Source organism: Lycorma delicatula, chromosome 13 (genome assembly GCF_047948215.1).
Source record: "Lycorma delicatula isolate Av1 chromosome 13, ASM4794821v1, whole genome shotgun sequence".
NCBI classification, from domain to species: domain Eukaryota; kingdom Metazoa; phylum Arthropoda; class Insecta; order Hemiptera; family Fulgoridae; genus Lycorma; species Lycorma delicatula.
In genome coordinates, this window is record NC_134467.1 from 53137699 (window position 1) to 53154533 (window position 16835).

At 38.8% G+C, this 16835-nt stretch overlaps 1 protein-coding gene across 3 annotated transcripts in view; it reads right to left on the reverse strand.

The window, feature by feature from the left end:
- LOC142334135 (ATP-dependent RNA helicase DDX42) overlaps positions 1-16835 on the reverse strand; it is a 185213-nt gene that overhangs the window by 15175 nt on the left and 153203 nt on the right. For all 3 annotated transcript variants that reach the window (XM_075381889.1, XM_075381887.1, XM_075381888.1), the window contains exons 10-12: positions 12600-12750; positions 4824-4916; positions 1370-1503 (exon numbers count right to left, since the gene is read on the reverse strand). In XM_075381889.1, the coding sequence (XP_075238004.1) occupies positions 1370-1503; positions 4824-4916; positions 12600-12750 (378 nt within the window). The remainder of the gene's footprint in view (positions 1-1369; positions 1504-4823; positions 4917-12599; positions 12751-16835) is intronic.

The window sequence follows — 16835 nt, forward strand, 5'->3', positions numbered from 1 at the left end:
AAAACTAGTGAAAATATTATAAAAAAGGTTTTTTTTTATTTTACTCTTTACCTCTTTATGCTATTTTTCTACATAATAACCTTATTTGTTTAAACATTTATCTTAGCGTTTTACTAAATTGTTTATGTTCATGTCACAGAGATAAGCCCGGCTGTGAAGACAACCAATCTTCAACTTCTGTTTTCACTTCTTCATCAGTGTCAAACCACTGACTGCCGAGAAACTCCTTCAGGTAGCAGAATAGGTGGTAATCGCTCGGTGCAATGTCCAGGTTGTATGGTAGATGGTCCATTTGCTCCATTTTCCTTTTTTGGCATTCTTCAAAAGTATCCTGGGAACCCCCCATGGCAATGATAGTTTTTGAAGTCCAAGATTTCAAAAACAATTCTGTATAGCACTGACCTTGAAACTTGTGGGAATATCAATGACAAAGTGGAAATTGTGTATCACCAGCCTTCATGAATTTTTGCATCAATTTCGTGCAACAAATAGTCTGTAATTACACAGGGTCGGCCTGATTGCGGTTATCATGGATATTGTCCCAGCTGTCCTTGAACAGCCATACCCATTTATGCATTTTGCTATCAGTCATTGAATTAGGCCCATAAACCTCACCTATCTGGCGATGAATGTCCACTGCCAACATGTTCCTTGCAGTCAAAAATCAAATCACAGACCTTATTTCAAAATTGGCAGTACACTCGATTATTTGAAACATTTCAACTTCACAATATAAATCATAAACAGTGACCTATGACTGCAAATGGCATCTGCATTTGTGATACAAGGCATGCCGGGAGCACGCCTGGTTGTGAAAATGCATCTGCATTTTCACAACCACGCAAAATTTACATAGCTACAGCCAATCAGACCTTACTTAAAAAATAGCCCTCTTAGTTAATTTTTAAAATCTATCAAATTAGGTAATATTACATTATTTTAATAATGATAAAGAAATAACTCTACACAAAAACATAATGATAATGAGAAAGATGTTTCAAAGTAATAGAATGAATGAAGCACAACTGTGTGAGATTGTGTGAGTTTAGGACAATAGATAAGAAACAGAAACATTTAATCCCCCTGTAAAAACCGTGCGTTTGTACATCCTTGTTTATTTTTAATTATTTTAAAAAAAATTTGACATGTATGGTGATATGTTAATTTTTTTCAGCAGCATATAAGTACATTAGAAATGATAAGGCAGCAGAAATGTGAGCTACCGAATAAATCAATTTAAAACAAAACCTTTTTTTTTTTGATAGCCCTCATACAAAGAAATAAAAGAGTAATGTCAATACTTACTGCTGAAGTTACTTTTGTTTTAAATAACAGTATACTGTCTATCAAATACGTAATACATACAAACCTGCATAGCTAAATCAAGTAAAGATTTAGGCACATCTTGATTAGCACCCTCTAAATTTCTAACAAGATGTCCAGCAAATTCTTTATCTTTTTCTGTAACTAATGTGTAAGCTGTACCTTTCTCACCAGCACGACCTAAATAAAGAGAAAATTACAAAAAAAAAAGGTTAACTACAATATTAATTAACAGCATGTTAAATATAAAGTTTTAAGTGTTTGAATGGCTAAATATACTTTATCGCATGATGCGAAAAAACAATTCACAAAATTATACTGTTAAAACTTAGCATATAAACAAAATGATTTTAGTATATAAACAAAATGATGATCTTTAAAAATATATTTAATAACTTAAGGTGTACGTAAACACAATTTATTAATCTACATGAAATTATTAAATAATCGCAAAATAAATCACTTTGAAAACATAGTCTATTTAACTGAACAAAAAGTGTAATTTACTTCTGGAGCACCACATCTGAAAATCTAAAAGATAAAATTGTCATTTGATTGTCAAATCAACAGTGAAGTACATTTTTAAAGAACAAAATCAATTCCTATTAAAGCACATTGCTCGTGGCTAAAAGAACATACAAAAATTTTGTTTTCAAGAGATGAAGCTTCACTTCATGAAAGTGATCCTTACCAGCATCTCTGTAACATGTTTTTGATGAAGACAACCTAACACACCATAACACTACAGGAAATTGGCAAAACTCCCATTATTATAACAGTAAAAATCTTTGTTATTTAATGAAAAATGCTTAATCAAATAAGAAACGAATATAAAAAATTATTCCATCCAAATTGAAGAAAACATTTTTCAACAGAAGTTGCTTATCTCTTCCTACCGACTTCTACTTTGTCTTTTGGAGAATAGAAATACTACAAAAAAAAAATTTATGACATCGATTGGATTGAATGGATTCTCTCATTCTCATTTTCTAACTCTAGGAAGTTAGGGAAAAGGTTTTCATATTCTCCCGGTAGATGGTTTTAGGATAGCATAACTCTGATAATATTAATCAAATCTGACAACATATCGGTGAGTATTTTTTAGAAAGTTTATGAAGTTATTGCATCTTGAAAATGAATGAAAATAAGGAAGAAATGTGATACATTTGAAATTCTATTACAAATTTTATTATGAGATTACAGGCTTAACTGCTATAGTCATTACTCAAATGGAAATTTGTAGCGTACAAGAATGACTTGTCTAACTGGGATTAAAACCCAGGACCCTCGGATGAAAGCGAGATGCTACCTTACTTCTAAGTAGATTGGTATTTTATAATAAAAAAGGAAAGAATACAACAATTCAGGCTCATCACAAAATAATTTGTGTGGCACAAATCTGCTGAAATTTTGATGTTGATGATGTACCACTCTTTAGTCAACCGGTGACCAAAAAGCTAAACACTGATTGCAAAACCGTTTTTAAGTGTTTGAAGAAGACTGAATACAAAAAAACTTGATGTTTGGGTGCTTCATGATAAATTACTATTCATGTGTGAATAGTAATAAAACAGAATGAAATCAAATCATTTTTGAAATGACTTTTGTTTCGGTTTCTACACTACTTTCTCAGCAGTATAAAGTTGGTTTCAAAAGAATCATGTGAAAACCTTCTCACTTTTTCATCGAGAAAACCCAGAAGTTCTACAGTGATGGGATTGAGATTTTACCTCAAAAATGGTAAAAGGTAGTCGATTAAAACTACACATATTTAGTTTTTTACTCTTGCATTAAAATATAAAGAAACGTTTTCCTTAACCCATATATATATATATATATATATATATTTATATCAATGAATAAACAGTATCATATAGAAGATTACCTTATCGATTAATTCTTATTTTGTATTAGAGAATCTGTTTTTGGAATATCTCCATCCTCAGTTTTTAAAAAAATACAAGGGTTATTTTTTTTCAAGGTTCGATCGGTCACAAAATTAAAACCACAGTGAAAATAAAAAATTTTTTATTTGTAACAAGTACTTATATGCTATTTCTCTATAAAGTCGCCACTCCGATTTAGAATTAGTCGTAGCATGGTACCAACTTTCCAATACTCTCGTCATAGAACGAAGCCGCCTGCGTTTTCAGCCATGTTTCTATGCACACAGTTGTGGTACTGAAGTCTCTCACTCACAACGGTGTACAGAGCTGACCTTGAAATTTCAGGAAACAGATCGCTCAATACAGAATTTGTGAACCGACGATTTTCTCGAATCGCCTCATCCACTTGCTCAACGAGATCATCGGTTAACACTCGCTTCCTTCCCTGACCGCCTGCATCATGAACATCTGTACGTCCTGCTTTAAAGTTCCTGCACCATTGTCGCACTTTGTTGTCACTCATTGAAGTTTCACCGTACACATTACTTAATCGTTGATGAATTTCAGCCGCATTACACCCCTGAGCTTGAAGAAATCGAACTGCCGCACGCACTTCACACTTGGCGGGAGATGCTATTGTTATAGACATGTTTACGTCTAGCTGCGTGTTCAGAACTAAACAAAGGGACGTGGCGTGATTGAAGGCCATACTAGAGACCCTGCGCAACACATATGTGCAAAGGTTCATCTGATTTTTGTGAGGGTTTTTATTTCGTGATCGATCGAACCTTGAAAAAAAAATAACCCTTGTATAATTTATTTATTAAAGATAAATGGGTCAAGAACAATAAAAGTTTAAAATTTAAAAAATCAGTTAGTTCATGAAATTTGAAATGTAACTGAATTATACTTACGCTATTTATTACAAACAGTATTGAACGGTATGATAGGCTCTGTTATCCTTTCTCTGTTGATTTTAACAAAATATCATAGTATAAATTGCACTTTTTACATGGAACAACAGAAATTAATTATTTTATTTGATAAAGTTAAATATAGTAAGAAAATCATCTTTTAAACATTTTTTATTGTTATTTTAACAGATTTAATTTAAGAAATTTTGTACATTTTTTTAATAAAATATTGGTGATGGTAGATAAGTCCACAATACACTCTTCAATATAAAATACAAATGAAGTTCTGCAATTAGAAAGAATCAAAAACATGTGTTTACCAGTGAAGAAAGAGTTGTTGACAACTGAAGAAACAGAAAAAGAAAAAACCTGTAGGAGTTGTACGAGAACCAGTGTAAGTATAATACAGTTCGGTTTGAGGAGAAAAAAATATTGAATCAAGAATCCATGTTATAGCCCAATGATGTTTCCCAATATAGTAATGAAGAGCGTTATGAAAAAAGGTAACAAGAATATAATTTTTAAAAACCGAGAATGATATTTCCAGATGATTAAAACCAGGGTGATGTTTTACTCTTGCAAGAACAACATCGAGGGTTATAATAACTGAAGCATGAAGTATGGTCGGAAGGCAAGAAGGATATAAAGAATTTCATGTAACAGTGCCTTAATTTAAATGTATACATAAAGTAAAGCAAACCTGTTCTTCCAATTCGATGAGTATGAGTATCAATATCTCTGGCTATATCATAATTAACAACAGTCCTTATATGTGGAATATCCAAACCACGAGCTGCCAACATAAAAATAAAGAAATACATATATAAAACACATATATACATATAGAAATACATATATACTTTGAGACACGTTATTAAATTAATTATAACAAATTGTAAGGACTACTACAATATTCCTAAAATAGGATTATTTTTAATTAATTTCTACATCATAAGGTAAATTTGGTTAGCTGGCATTTCTCCCACCACCACCCCATTCGGTCGCCCTAGAGCATAGACCAAATGTTCCGTGCCAAAAAACGGCTACTGTGCCTCTAAAAAACGGTATAGCGACCTCGATCCTATCTGCTCCTAATGAGCTACCTAACTTGCGTGAGCGAATTAAGCAGGGTGCTGTACAGCACCCGCTTAAGTGTCCCAGTCGCTCACTTGTCAACAATAAAACTAAATCGGGGAGGCGCACCCCTTGTTACAATTAAAACTATTGAAATTCTTATATCTAAAAGGCAGCGATTTAGGCTGCCATGCCTTGGTCGCTGTATGCCAGCTAGTACCTGTCCACCATTTAACAGCGCTTGGAGCTAGTTTGGCTGGTGGCCAGCCATTATCTCAAGGAAGGATTCCTACAACAGAGCTTAGGAGTCATTATTACATTACACAACCCTTAAGATTAACGATGACGGTTGAACATAGCAACCTCATCGAGGAACTCCCACATGATCCGACAATGTGGCTCTCACCACATTGACTCGCCGTTTGTGAGCGGCCAAGTTTTCCCCCGACCTCTAAGTTCCAGGGTGGCTCGATCTCTGCCCCCCCCCCCCCAAGAGCAGGGCAGTCGAACATCATATGCACGTTCGACTGGACCTCCCCGCACACACACAACTCATCAGCCACCAGGCGAAACCGAAACAGATATTGGATCAGGTTTACATGGTTGGTGAGCACCCAGGCACCCGACGGCCTTAAAAACGAACTCGAGGCATACCATCCCCCAGATCTTGTATAAAACTATACAAGGATCTTCCCTTAGTCGTGCTGTGCCATTAAAGCTATCATGTCTCCATCGCGAGGCTCCATAGCCTCTTCCGCAGACGGGAGATGGGCAACTGTATAAAATTTTGTTCCGGTGCATTGTGATCACTGTTCCGCTCCGGTTCTGGCCCGGCTCGAAACCGCATCCCAAATGCCTCGGCCTCCCGACCTCTTTGCAACTTCCACATGACTGCTCGAACTTTCACCACTAAATCGATTGGGAGAGCCTTTCCCAATACAGTAGTAGCCTCGTAGGAGGTTGTTTTAAATACACCAGTGCATACTATCATGGCTCTGCGCTGAGCACGCCTTAAATTTTGAAGCAGTGCTCTATTTCTTTCCAACCTATGCGCCAAAACTGGCGCCGCGTATGCGATCATACTTTCAAAAACGCCTCGGTACACCAAGTACATTTGGCGGCCCGACAGCCCGTAATCCTTCCGAGCAATCCTCCTAAGCTTGTGCATCACAGAGACAGCGTCCGCCGCAACTTGTTTAATATGGTTACTAAAAAGCAACTTATCATCAAACAAAACACCTAGGTACTTATGAACCCTCACTCGGCTGATTACACAGCCTTTATATTTAATATGGGGGTTTCAATTGCATGATAATTTGTCTGCACCCTTCAGAAGCATAAACTTCGTCTTGGGCACAAAAATCTTTAAATTTTGAATGTCCATCCAGCCCTCGGCGGTTGACAAAGCTGCCTGCGCTCTACTTTCTAGCTGCGGTCGTGAATTGCCACGAACTAAAAGGAGACAGTCATCGGCGAAAGCCTGGGCCGTGTCCCCTTCTGGGAATGTCAACCTCAGAAATCCGTCAAACACCAGGTTCCACAGCAGGGGGCCGAGAACGGAACCCTGCGGGCTTCCCCTGGTGACTGACTTTTCCACAACTAGGTGCGCATCTTTAAACAGAGCCGTACGGTTAGACAAATAGTCTCTTACCACGGCCTGCAGGGCTTCGGGAACATTTGCAGCGTTCCAAAGCATAGAGGACAGAACTCCAACACAAGGAAGGAAATGCTGCCTCTATATCAATAAAAATAGCCAAAACATATTTGCAGTCGGCGCTTTCCACCTCGGTAAGAGCATTTAAGATGCAATCCTCGGTGCCAACCCCTTTCATGAAGCCATATTGGCCTCGATTTAGAATACAGCTCATATCAATGCTTTCCTCGAGCCGTTCCACAACCAGCCTTTCAAGCAACTTGCCGAGAACTGGCAAGAGGCTGATGGGTCGATAACTGCCGACCTCACCAGGATCCATTCCAGGTTTCAGGAGTACCCTTACCAAGGCCACCTTCCAGCAAGCCGGAAAGCAGCCCCAGCTTAGGCATCCCGTGAACAGTCTGCCAAGCGGCTCTCTTATGACAGGCAATAGATGGTAAAAAATATCCGGGTCATGTTGGTCAATCCCCGGTGCCTTCTTCAGTGCCATTCGAGAAACCACTCGGTCTATATCATCGGGTTCCACGGTCCGAACGCCAGGGAATGGTGTTTCACCCTCCAGAGCATCTGGAAACATTGTATCCAGGAACGCCCGGTAAGTCGCCCCAGATGTTAAAGTGTGGTCACGACCACCTAACCCGCACCGGACGCTGGACAACACGTGCAATGGCCTTGGCTTGTAACAAGTCTTTGCGAGCTGCCAGGGATCGCGTTGCAACTCGCGCATGGAGTCTTTCCAAAACTTGAGTTTGGCTTCCTTGATGGCGTGAACATATGTATTACGGGCACGCCGGTAGATCCGAAGACGCTCAGCGCGCACGTGGTTAACGATATTCCCCGTTAGGGGGCAGCGCTGGTTCTTGCCGGGCCTCCGTCTGCCTTCCACAGACGACCCCCCGGAAAATGGGGTCATGACGGCTCCAGGCACGCTCAGATCAACGGACTGGCTGCTTATGACGGGTCCGTCCATTGGCCTAGGCCGCCGTAGGACCTCGTCAGAGCCATTCTTGATGGCCAGGCCGATTAGCTCCGCCATCAATTCCACCTCCTCCCTACACTCCATGCGCCACTGCAATCCCTGCAGGGCAGCTTTGCACACATGCCTCAGCCTGCGTTGATCCAGGCCCCTTAGGTTGTAGCGACCTGGATTTGGTGCCCTAGGACCGCCTCTGTAAGCAATATCATAGGTTATAAGCCTATGATCGCTCACACTGGCCTCGGGCCAGACAGTCCATCTACCTGTATCCCGAAGCAAGTCACCCGTCACCAAAGTGACGTCTATATAACTCTCTCCCAGTTCGCTGGGGAAAGTTGGCGGCTGCTCCGCATCATTAATCAGGTAGAGGTTCCTGGCTTCTGCGAACTGTTCGAGACCAGCACCTCTGGGGTTTGTGTGAACCCCAGGCGGTAGACTTTGCGTTTGCGTCCAGCGCAACCAACACTCTGGTGCCCGGGAGACCGTCCAGAATCCTCCCCAACTTCGCCAGCAAGTCATCGATACTCCATCCAAGCTGGAAGTATCCCGACACAAGTACGACATCGAGCGTACCCCTCGTGATCCGCACGACGGTGAATTGCTCATCAGACCACTGAAGCATCCAGAAGAAACCCAAAGAGTCAGAGTTCACCACGACCGCAGAGAGCGACCGTCCCCCACGAGTATTAATAACTTTCACCCCGTGGAAGCCGACCACCCTATCCGCGACCGCGTACGGCTCCTGGACCAAGAGGACCTCGAGGTTGTTCTCCTCAAGGAGCCTCATGGCCTCACTCGTGGCCGCCCGGGTATGGTGCAGATTAATCTGCCCCAGGCGCAGGCGTTCGAACTGGTGAAAGATGTCCCCAAGGGCTTCTGACAGTTCAGGCGTCGCCATAAGCTGTGTTGTTAACAGCTCTCACCCGGGCTATATCGTACCCCTTACATTGCCTACCCCCTACCCTGTGTCCAGTATTGCTACCTTTCACCTGGCAGCAGGCGGCACATTTTGGTGGCGACGACTTGGCAGGGCAGTTGGTTGCCCTGTGCCCCAGAGCGGCACAGTGGCCACACATCTCCTTCTGCGCTCTGCATCGGAGAGCGGTGTGCCCAAAGCCCTGACATTTAAAGCACCGGGCTACCTGAATATGGTCGACAACCCTACAGGCCGTCCACCCAAAGAACAATCTTCCCCTGGTCACTAAGACCTGCCGGATCTTTGGCGAGGTCTCGAGAACCCAGTGACTCTTTAGGGATTCCTTCCTCCCCAACTGTCAAATCACCTTAGTTTCCCTAAGGAAGTCCTCGACGGCCATATCCAACACAGGATTTTGGCTGTGGATCGCTTTGAGGATTTCGGGCTCCTCTACCTGCGTTGCCCTTGGCATATCATAAACCAATATCTGAGGCTTACGCTCGGCTAGCAGCTGAGCCTTCAGCCTGTTCTTGGCCAGAACATCGTCCTCCAGCAGTTGTCTTGCCTGCTGCTCATTAACGACCTCCAGTACAATGCCATGATCCCTGGTTTTAGTGACCTGGGAAACTTGGAACCTTTCTTTCTGCGGGTCCAGGATCTTCTTTAGGGTTAGCTCCATCACAGCAGATGAAGCCCCTTGACCAGGCTTAACAGGGACCACTTTTACAGTGGCCCGCTTACTTTTGGCCGGCGCCTGTGCTGGCGGCGGCGGACCTACCCGCTTAGGCGCAGGCGCGGCAGTTATAGAGGCAAAGGAGACAGGTTTCTTAACCTTCTCCTCCACTCTCTTAATTGATTTGTGGAGCTCGCCCAAAGCTTGACCCATTATGGGTTTGAAGCCCCGAACTCCCTCCATTACCTGGTCTACCTTGCCTGATAGTCGAGTTACGACCGAGTCAAGCGCAAGGTTTGCACCCTGGAGGCCTTCACATTTTAAAGCCAGCCCTGAAACCATCAAACTACATTGGCTCAGATATGAGTCCACCAATTGGCGCAACTCTAGATTCCTTCTTTGAGGAAATTTTGGCCCATTCGGCCCTCATCTCCTCAATACGCCCCAAGCTATCCGCTCCGGAGGTCAGCTGCTTTGACGCAGGTTTCCCCCCAGAAACATCCCGCTCAGGGACAGAATCGGCTTTGCTGCTTTCAGTCCTTCCCGACTTCGCAGCGAGGCGTCCTTCGTACTTGGCGCCCCCTCCTATGCCGTGTCCTCGCTGTACGGATCCAGCTTTCACCTTTTCCGCACCGCTCGAGACAGAGGTGTCCCGCAGGATTTGTGTGCAAGCCGCAACACTCGGGCGCTCCACTACCCGAGGGGCTTCCGTATCTTCCTTATCGGAAGACCGGGGCCGCGGCGGCGACCTACCGATTGCCCTCCTCGGCATGAAGGGGTCACCAGAAACCAGGTCCTTGGCCAAACCGACCAAGTCCTCCAAACAACCTCCCCCGGGTTGCTCCATCGCTGAACAATTTAGCAATACACCAGCTGTGTTGCCAGGCACTACAATTCACAGCTTGAACGAATCTAACACCTACCACAATACCAGGTGAGCGTTTAACCTCTCACACCCCGAACAGACTGTCTGTTCCGCAGTCCACCCGAGGAGTCAAAAAGCTAAAAGCTTCTTCCACCGGTTAGGTCGGAGCGGAAACCGCTTCTCGAACCTGCCAGAGGATCTAAATATATTTAGGCCTCACCAACTATGTATGGGGACACGATGTTACAAAGGAAACGTCCTTATTTGGCCGACAGCAGCACTACTGCAACACACTACGTCGCCGCTTTGTCAAAACTCCACAGCAACGCAGGTTGACTGACCACTGCTGATCGTTGTCAACCCCGACGACGAGAACGTAGAACGCTGTACTTGCAGAATCAAATTATGCACCGGTTGCAAAAAACACAAGTTTTACAGCACGGGGCCAGAGGCCGAGAAGCGATCATAAGGTATAAAATATCTTACCTCATCAACAATTCTCCATATACAAAGTACTTTTGAAAACTATTTCTTTTTTTATATTTTAATACACGGTTTTGGCAGATAAGTCATTAATGTGATAAATTCCAAGATAATCACCGGTTAAACACAGTTAATGAGATTTAGGTGAACTCTATAAAAATTTTAATTAATAAAATTTTTGTAATTCAATAAAATTTTATTTTTAATAAAACTAAAATACTATAAAAATTGTTTTTTAAATATACAGAATGTGATGAATGGTATGTTTTTACCACGATCACAATTGATTGAAGATTTTATTCATGAAAATGCAGCAAGTGTGTGGCTCAGACCAGGATTTTGAATACAGAGAATTATTTTAACAAATCTAAATCATGGTTTTATAATAAAATTGATATTTTCAGAGTTCAGATGATATAACTATCAGACTTAACAGTATCGGGAGAAGTATTTATTACAAAAGCGCTAAAAAATGTTTATTAACATTTTTATAAAATTAATTGTAGTCCGCAGCATGCCGATTCCAAACTAGTGATAATCAGTTACACAACTGACACCTTCATTTTGTTGAGTGAATATTATAACTCTCAGATAAAGCAACACCATAAAGATACTAATAATAATTAAAAGCCACCTCCTATAGCGCTTTAAGCTACTACCTACATCATCATAAAAAGAATGAGATGTTAAAAATTAATAATATATGTTTGTATTTTTAGGTCTGCTTACAAAATTTCTAGATCTCTGTGGTAATCTGGATATTGACACTGATAATGTATCGTTTTGTATACGCCTAAATAAATCATATAATATGATACCGGTAAATATTTATGTCCATTTTTGTTAACGTATTTAAAAGAAGATGAAATAAATATGTACAAGACCCAAATTACAAAATTGTTATAATATCTCTTGGATAAGGTGTACGGTGTTGATTTAAGGCTAGAATCAAAGTAAAGATAGGAAAGTTTTAACTGTGCGTATGACCGTATATTGAATCCCTATCTTTCCGCTTCTCAGTGCCACTAGCAAAGATGGCGCTGAACACAAATCCTTGTTTTGCAGTTTTTGCTAAATGTGAATTTGTACAGTTCAACATGTGTTCTCTAAAAATTTTAATCATGATCGTCCAAGCGACAATAAACATTCATCGATGGTATAATCGGTTTGAAACGGCTGACTAAAGGAAAGAGTACAGGATGACCAAGGATGTCTGAAGAAAATGTTGAACATGTCATGGAGTCTTTCCTGCAGTCCTAAAAAATTTTTTAGGAAACCGGCTGTGAACTAGTGATGATGACGGTGGAATGTTTTAAGGTGAAACTTACATGTACGTTCAAACCGCTTACAACTGTTACAGGTTTCAAATCGATCCGGGCTTATAAAGGATCTGAGCATCAACCAGATTTCATGGACAGGCAGCTGTCACTTCCATTACTATATGCCAGTTAGAGTACGGGATAAACTCTCCTGTTCGTTAGAAGTATGCCGCATCTCAAAATGTATTCAAATCAATCACTAGTAGGCAAAAACTGCAGAGTTATTACTCTTTATATTTATTTATGCATTTTGTAAATACATAAAAATCACCCTGTTAATATGAATTTATAATTCACATTAATGATCATTATATATAGTCTTGAAAATATTAATACACTAAAAGTTTTTACGTTAGAGCAAGATGAACAGCTCTTTAATAACATAGTTACCCTTCATTTATTTTTAGTCATGTTAGATTTATTATTCTGAAAAGCATGTCAACGTTTACAAGTTGTCATACATTAAAGTTATTGTTGATCATGCCACGTAAAAAAAAAAAGTATAGCAAAACTTACCGGCAACATCAGTAGCAACTAAAATATTGACTTCTTGTTTTTTAAACATAGTTATCACTTTATTTCTTTCAGCTTGTTCCATATCTCCATGCAACAACAGAACCTCAAACTCCTTAAGAGTCAATGTACTAGCCAATTCCTCAGTATCAGCCTGAACAAAAAAAAAAATTAAATAGTAAAAAAAGATAGATGCCATCTACTAACTATATATGCATGAAGGTAGAAGGGATTTTTCCTTTACAAAATCTTAAATCAACTTTCATGCAGAGATCAAGGTATTCTCTGTTCATTCTAAGAAGGAGATATGAAATAAACTGCAAGTGTGGTAGTGCGTGTATATACAGCACACTAATGTATGTGCCAAGCTGTTGTAACTACCGGATGTTTATTAACAAACATCGTTGTTTATCACCAGCTTTAAAATTGCAGTATTAATTCTTTATTCCATACTGGATATTTTTAATTTTCTTTTAATTCTAGTTCTGTGTTTCAATACCTTTTTTGGTATGCATGAAGTGTGTGTAAATTTGGTTATTTTGTGATTATTGTGCGATTTATTACATATTACTGTGAGATTTGATAGTGTAATTAACCTGTATGTGCGTGTAATCGAATAGTTTATCGATATGGTTGATAATTCAGGAACATCTTTTAATAAGCACAGAAAAGGGAAAGATTTGCAAAGCAGTAAAAACAAAAATTTTAAATGTATTCAATAAACTGCTGGAGAAAAATCTTACGTCGGTTAAAAAGGAAATAGTAAAACTTGCTTCTGAATTAACCAGTTTGTCAGTTAATAATATTAAAAGATTACAGACTAAAATAAATAGGAAAGAAAAGGTAGAAACTCCTGTTAAAAGTAGAAAACATGAAAAACCTGTGCTAGGAAAATGGGATGAATTTGACAAAAATGTAATAAGATTGACTGTACAAAATTTATTTTTTTGAAATGAAATAACCTTAAAAAAATTGCTGGCTGTGATAAACTGTCACAAGAGTTTACCAAAGACTGGACGCACTAGTTTATACAAATTACTGTTGTTGATGTAAAAAGTATTGTCATTATTACCCAAAAATAATATTGTTGTAATGGACAATGCTTCTTACCATAGTATAAAACTGGATAATATTCCATACAATTTGTAGAGGAAACAAGAAATTGCTTTATGGCTGCAATAAAAAAAACCCACTTTGGAGGAAACGGTTTAAAAGCAGAACTCCTTGAATATGTAAAACACAATTGTGACAAATTTAATAAATTTTTTATCGATCATTTGGCTGAAACAAAAGGTCATACGGTGTTAAGGCTTCCCCCCCTTATCACTGTAACCTTAATCCAATTGAGTTAGTGTGGAGCCAAGTAAAAGGTTATGTTGCTCAAAATAAATACATACAAAATGAAAGATATTAAAATCCTGTTTGAAAAAGGCGTGAACGAACTATCAACTGATAAGTGGAAACAGTGCGTGAAGCATATAACGAATGTGTGGGAGTTAGATAATTTTCTCGATGTTGTGGTTGACGAACAATAATTAATGTTAGAGATGATTTGTCGTCAAAGCCAACTTCTGGGAGTGTTAAAGAATCGGATATAATAGAGGGAATCCAGTGTTAGTCGGACACTGACAGAGAATACGGTAAACAATTTTCTTAATGTTTCGAAGCGGTAAGGTTTTGTTCAAGTTATATATTTACCTATAAAATTATTTTTAATAATATGGTAGTTATTTTTTGGAATATTATTTTTTTCTAGGTTTTATTATATTAAAAACTTTGTGAGGAATTAAAAAGTTATGAGTTTAGTATAAAATTAAGTGTAAAGTAAATATAAATAATTATAGTTAAATACATAAATAAAAAGACTATAATAGTAATTATAATTAAATAAATAAATAAAGTGTAAAGTGAGTATAAAATTTTGTGAGGAATTACAAAAAATTAATATGCATAATTTTTTAGGTACATTGTTCCACAGTGCTCTGTTGTCTGCAGTGTGTTATGTGATATCTCCTTAGAATGAACAGAGAGTAGTAGACCAGCACTAATAAGGACAGCTTTCATGGGGAAAAAAAAAATTTAATATAAAATATAAATATACCTTTTCGATCGGTCACAGAGATGAGGCAAGTATGACCAAATGACTAATATTTGTCAAGTATTAACCTTTAGATGGCGTACTAAAAGTTACAGATATGTGCATTTAGTTGCTTGTTTGTGCCAATCGAATAAAGCAGACAAGTTTTGACTTTTCTGAAAAATGGATAAAACTGAAGTTTGAGCTGTTATAAAACACTCTTGTTTTAAAAGGTGTAACATAAAAAGATTAGTTATCCATCCTTAAAAGATTCTTTCCCATTTATTTTCTATAGCAAAAAAGCATGCCAGTAGAATTTAAACAAGGTCATACCATACATCCCTTGGTGAACGCTTGGGATGCCCAAAAATCGCTATGACCAATGAAATCACAAAAATTCACAATTTCATAATGAATGATCACAGACTGAATGTATGCGAGTTTGCTGTCATCACAAATATCTCAAAGATTATCTCAACTACAATTTTGATGATGTTTTGGGTATGAAAAAGCTTTCCGCTAAATGGATATTGCATTAACAGCCGATCAAACATACATAAGACTGAACATTTCTTGAGCACGTTTAAATTAATTTAAAGGCTTGTTAAATTCAGGTTGTTGCTGCAAAGATCCATAACCGTTTCGTAGTGCCTCTACATGCGACATATTCATTAGGTATTGCTCCCAGCGATTGCTTCCTCTACCAAACCTGAAGAAATAGCTCGATGGATGAAGATTCACTTCAAATGATGAAGTCAAAGATGAGACAACCGCTTATTTTGTAAGTATTTTGAGAGTAACCGCATATTATTTCTGTATTACACTAAGGGCTGAGGGTATTAAAAAATTGGCAAGTCAGCCTAAATATATCTGATTGAAAGGAAACGGTTGAAAATTTAAAAAAATTTCTGAAATTCTTATGTTTTCTTTCTCCAGCCAAGAACTTTTCCAATGCCCCTAGTAGAAGAAATGCTTTGAAGATATTTAAATATAAAAAATATTATGTAGCGATTTATGGAAAATAAATAGATTTTTGGATTGTAATAAAAACAAAAAGAAACAGAATTAGAGGGTTTTGAAATACAATGTCACAGGAGGATGCTGAAAATTACCATGAAGAAGAGATCCTAACATAAATACAGGGTTATCATAAAAGAATGGTGCGGTTTTGAACATGGTTTAAATTAAAACAGAATTACTTACAGTATGTTCTTTATTTTTCAAATTTGTCATCTCAAACATTTTTTTACATAATCAATAAATTTCAATATGTGCGTCCTTAGTCGCTCAACAAATGTCCAAACGATACTCAACTTCTCTCCAAACATTAGTTAACATTTCTTCGTTAATGGTTGTCATTGCTTCATTAATCCTGTTTTTTAAGCGGTTTAGGTCGCAAATTTTTTGTGTATAAACAACACTTTTGATGTACCCCCACAAGAAAAAATCGCAAGGTGTCAGGTCTGGACTCCTTGGAAGCCAAAGTATGGGTCCTTGCTGGCCTATCTATCGATCTCTAAATTTTTGGTTCAAAACGTCCGTGACCAATGCATTGAAGTGCGGGGGAGCACCATCTTGTTGGAAATGAAGTCGATGAATGATGTTTTTGAGTTCATCCGGCTGAGGAAAGCAATAACTGGTTAACACGTCCAGATACACGACTCCATTAATTGTTTTTTCAATAAAGAAGAAAGGCCCTATTACACGATTTTTCATCACACCACACCAAACATTAACTTTAGGCGAATCACCTTGTTTCTCAATAATTGCGTGCGAGTTTTCAGAGCCCCATATTCGTGAATTATGTCTGTTAACGCATCCATTCACATGGAATGTAGCTTCATCTGTAAAAATTATATCATCTAAAAATGATTCGTTTTCACTTATTCTGTCCGACATTTCAACAGCGAAATTGTAACATTTTACACCATCATCGGGTTTCAATTCCTGCAGTAACTGGATTTTATAAGCGTGTAATTTCAGTTTTTTATGTAAAACTTTGTGAACTGTTCATTTTGGAATACCTAATTCGACGGGGGATGGACTTCCCAGAACTTCTAATTGCCTATTGTCTGATTAGTTCAACCGTTTCATCCGGTACACTTGGTCTGCCGGTTGATTTCTGTTTCTTAACAGATTCGGTTTCTTCAAATCGTTTGAAC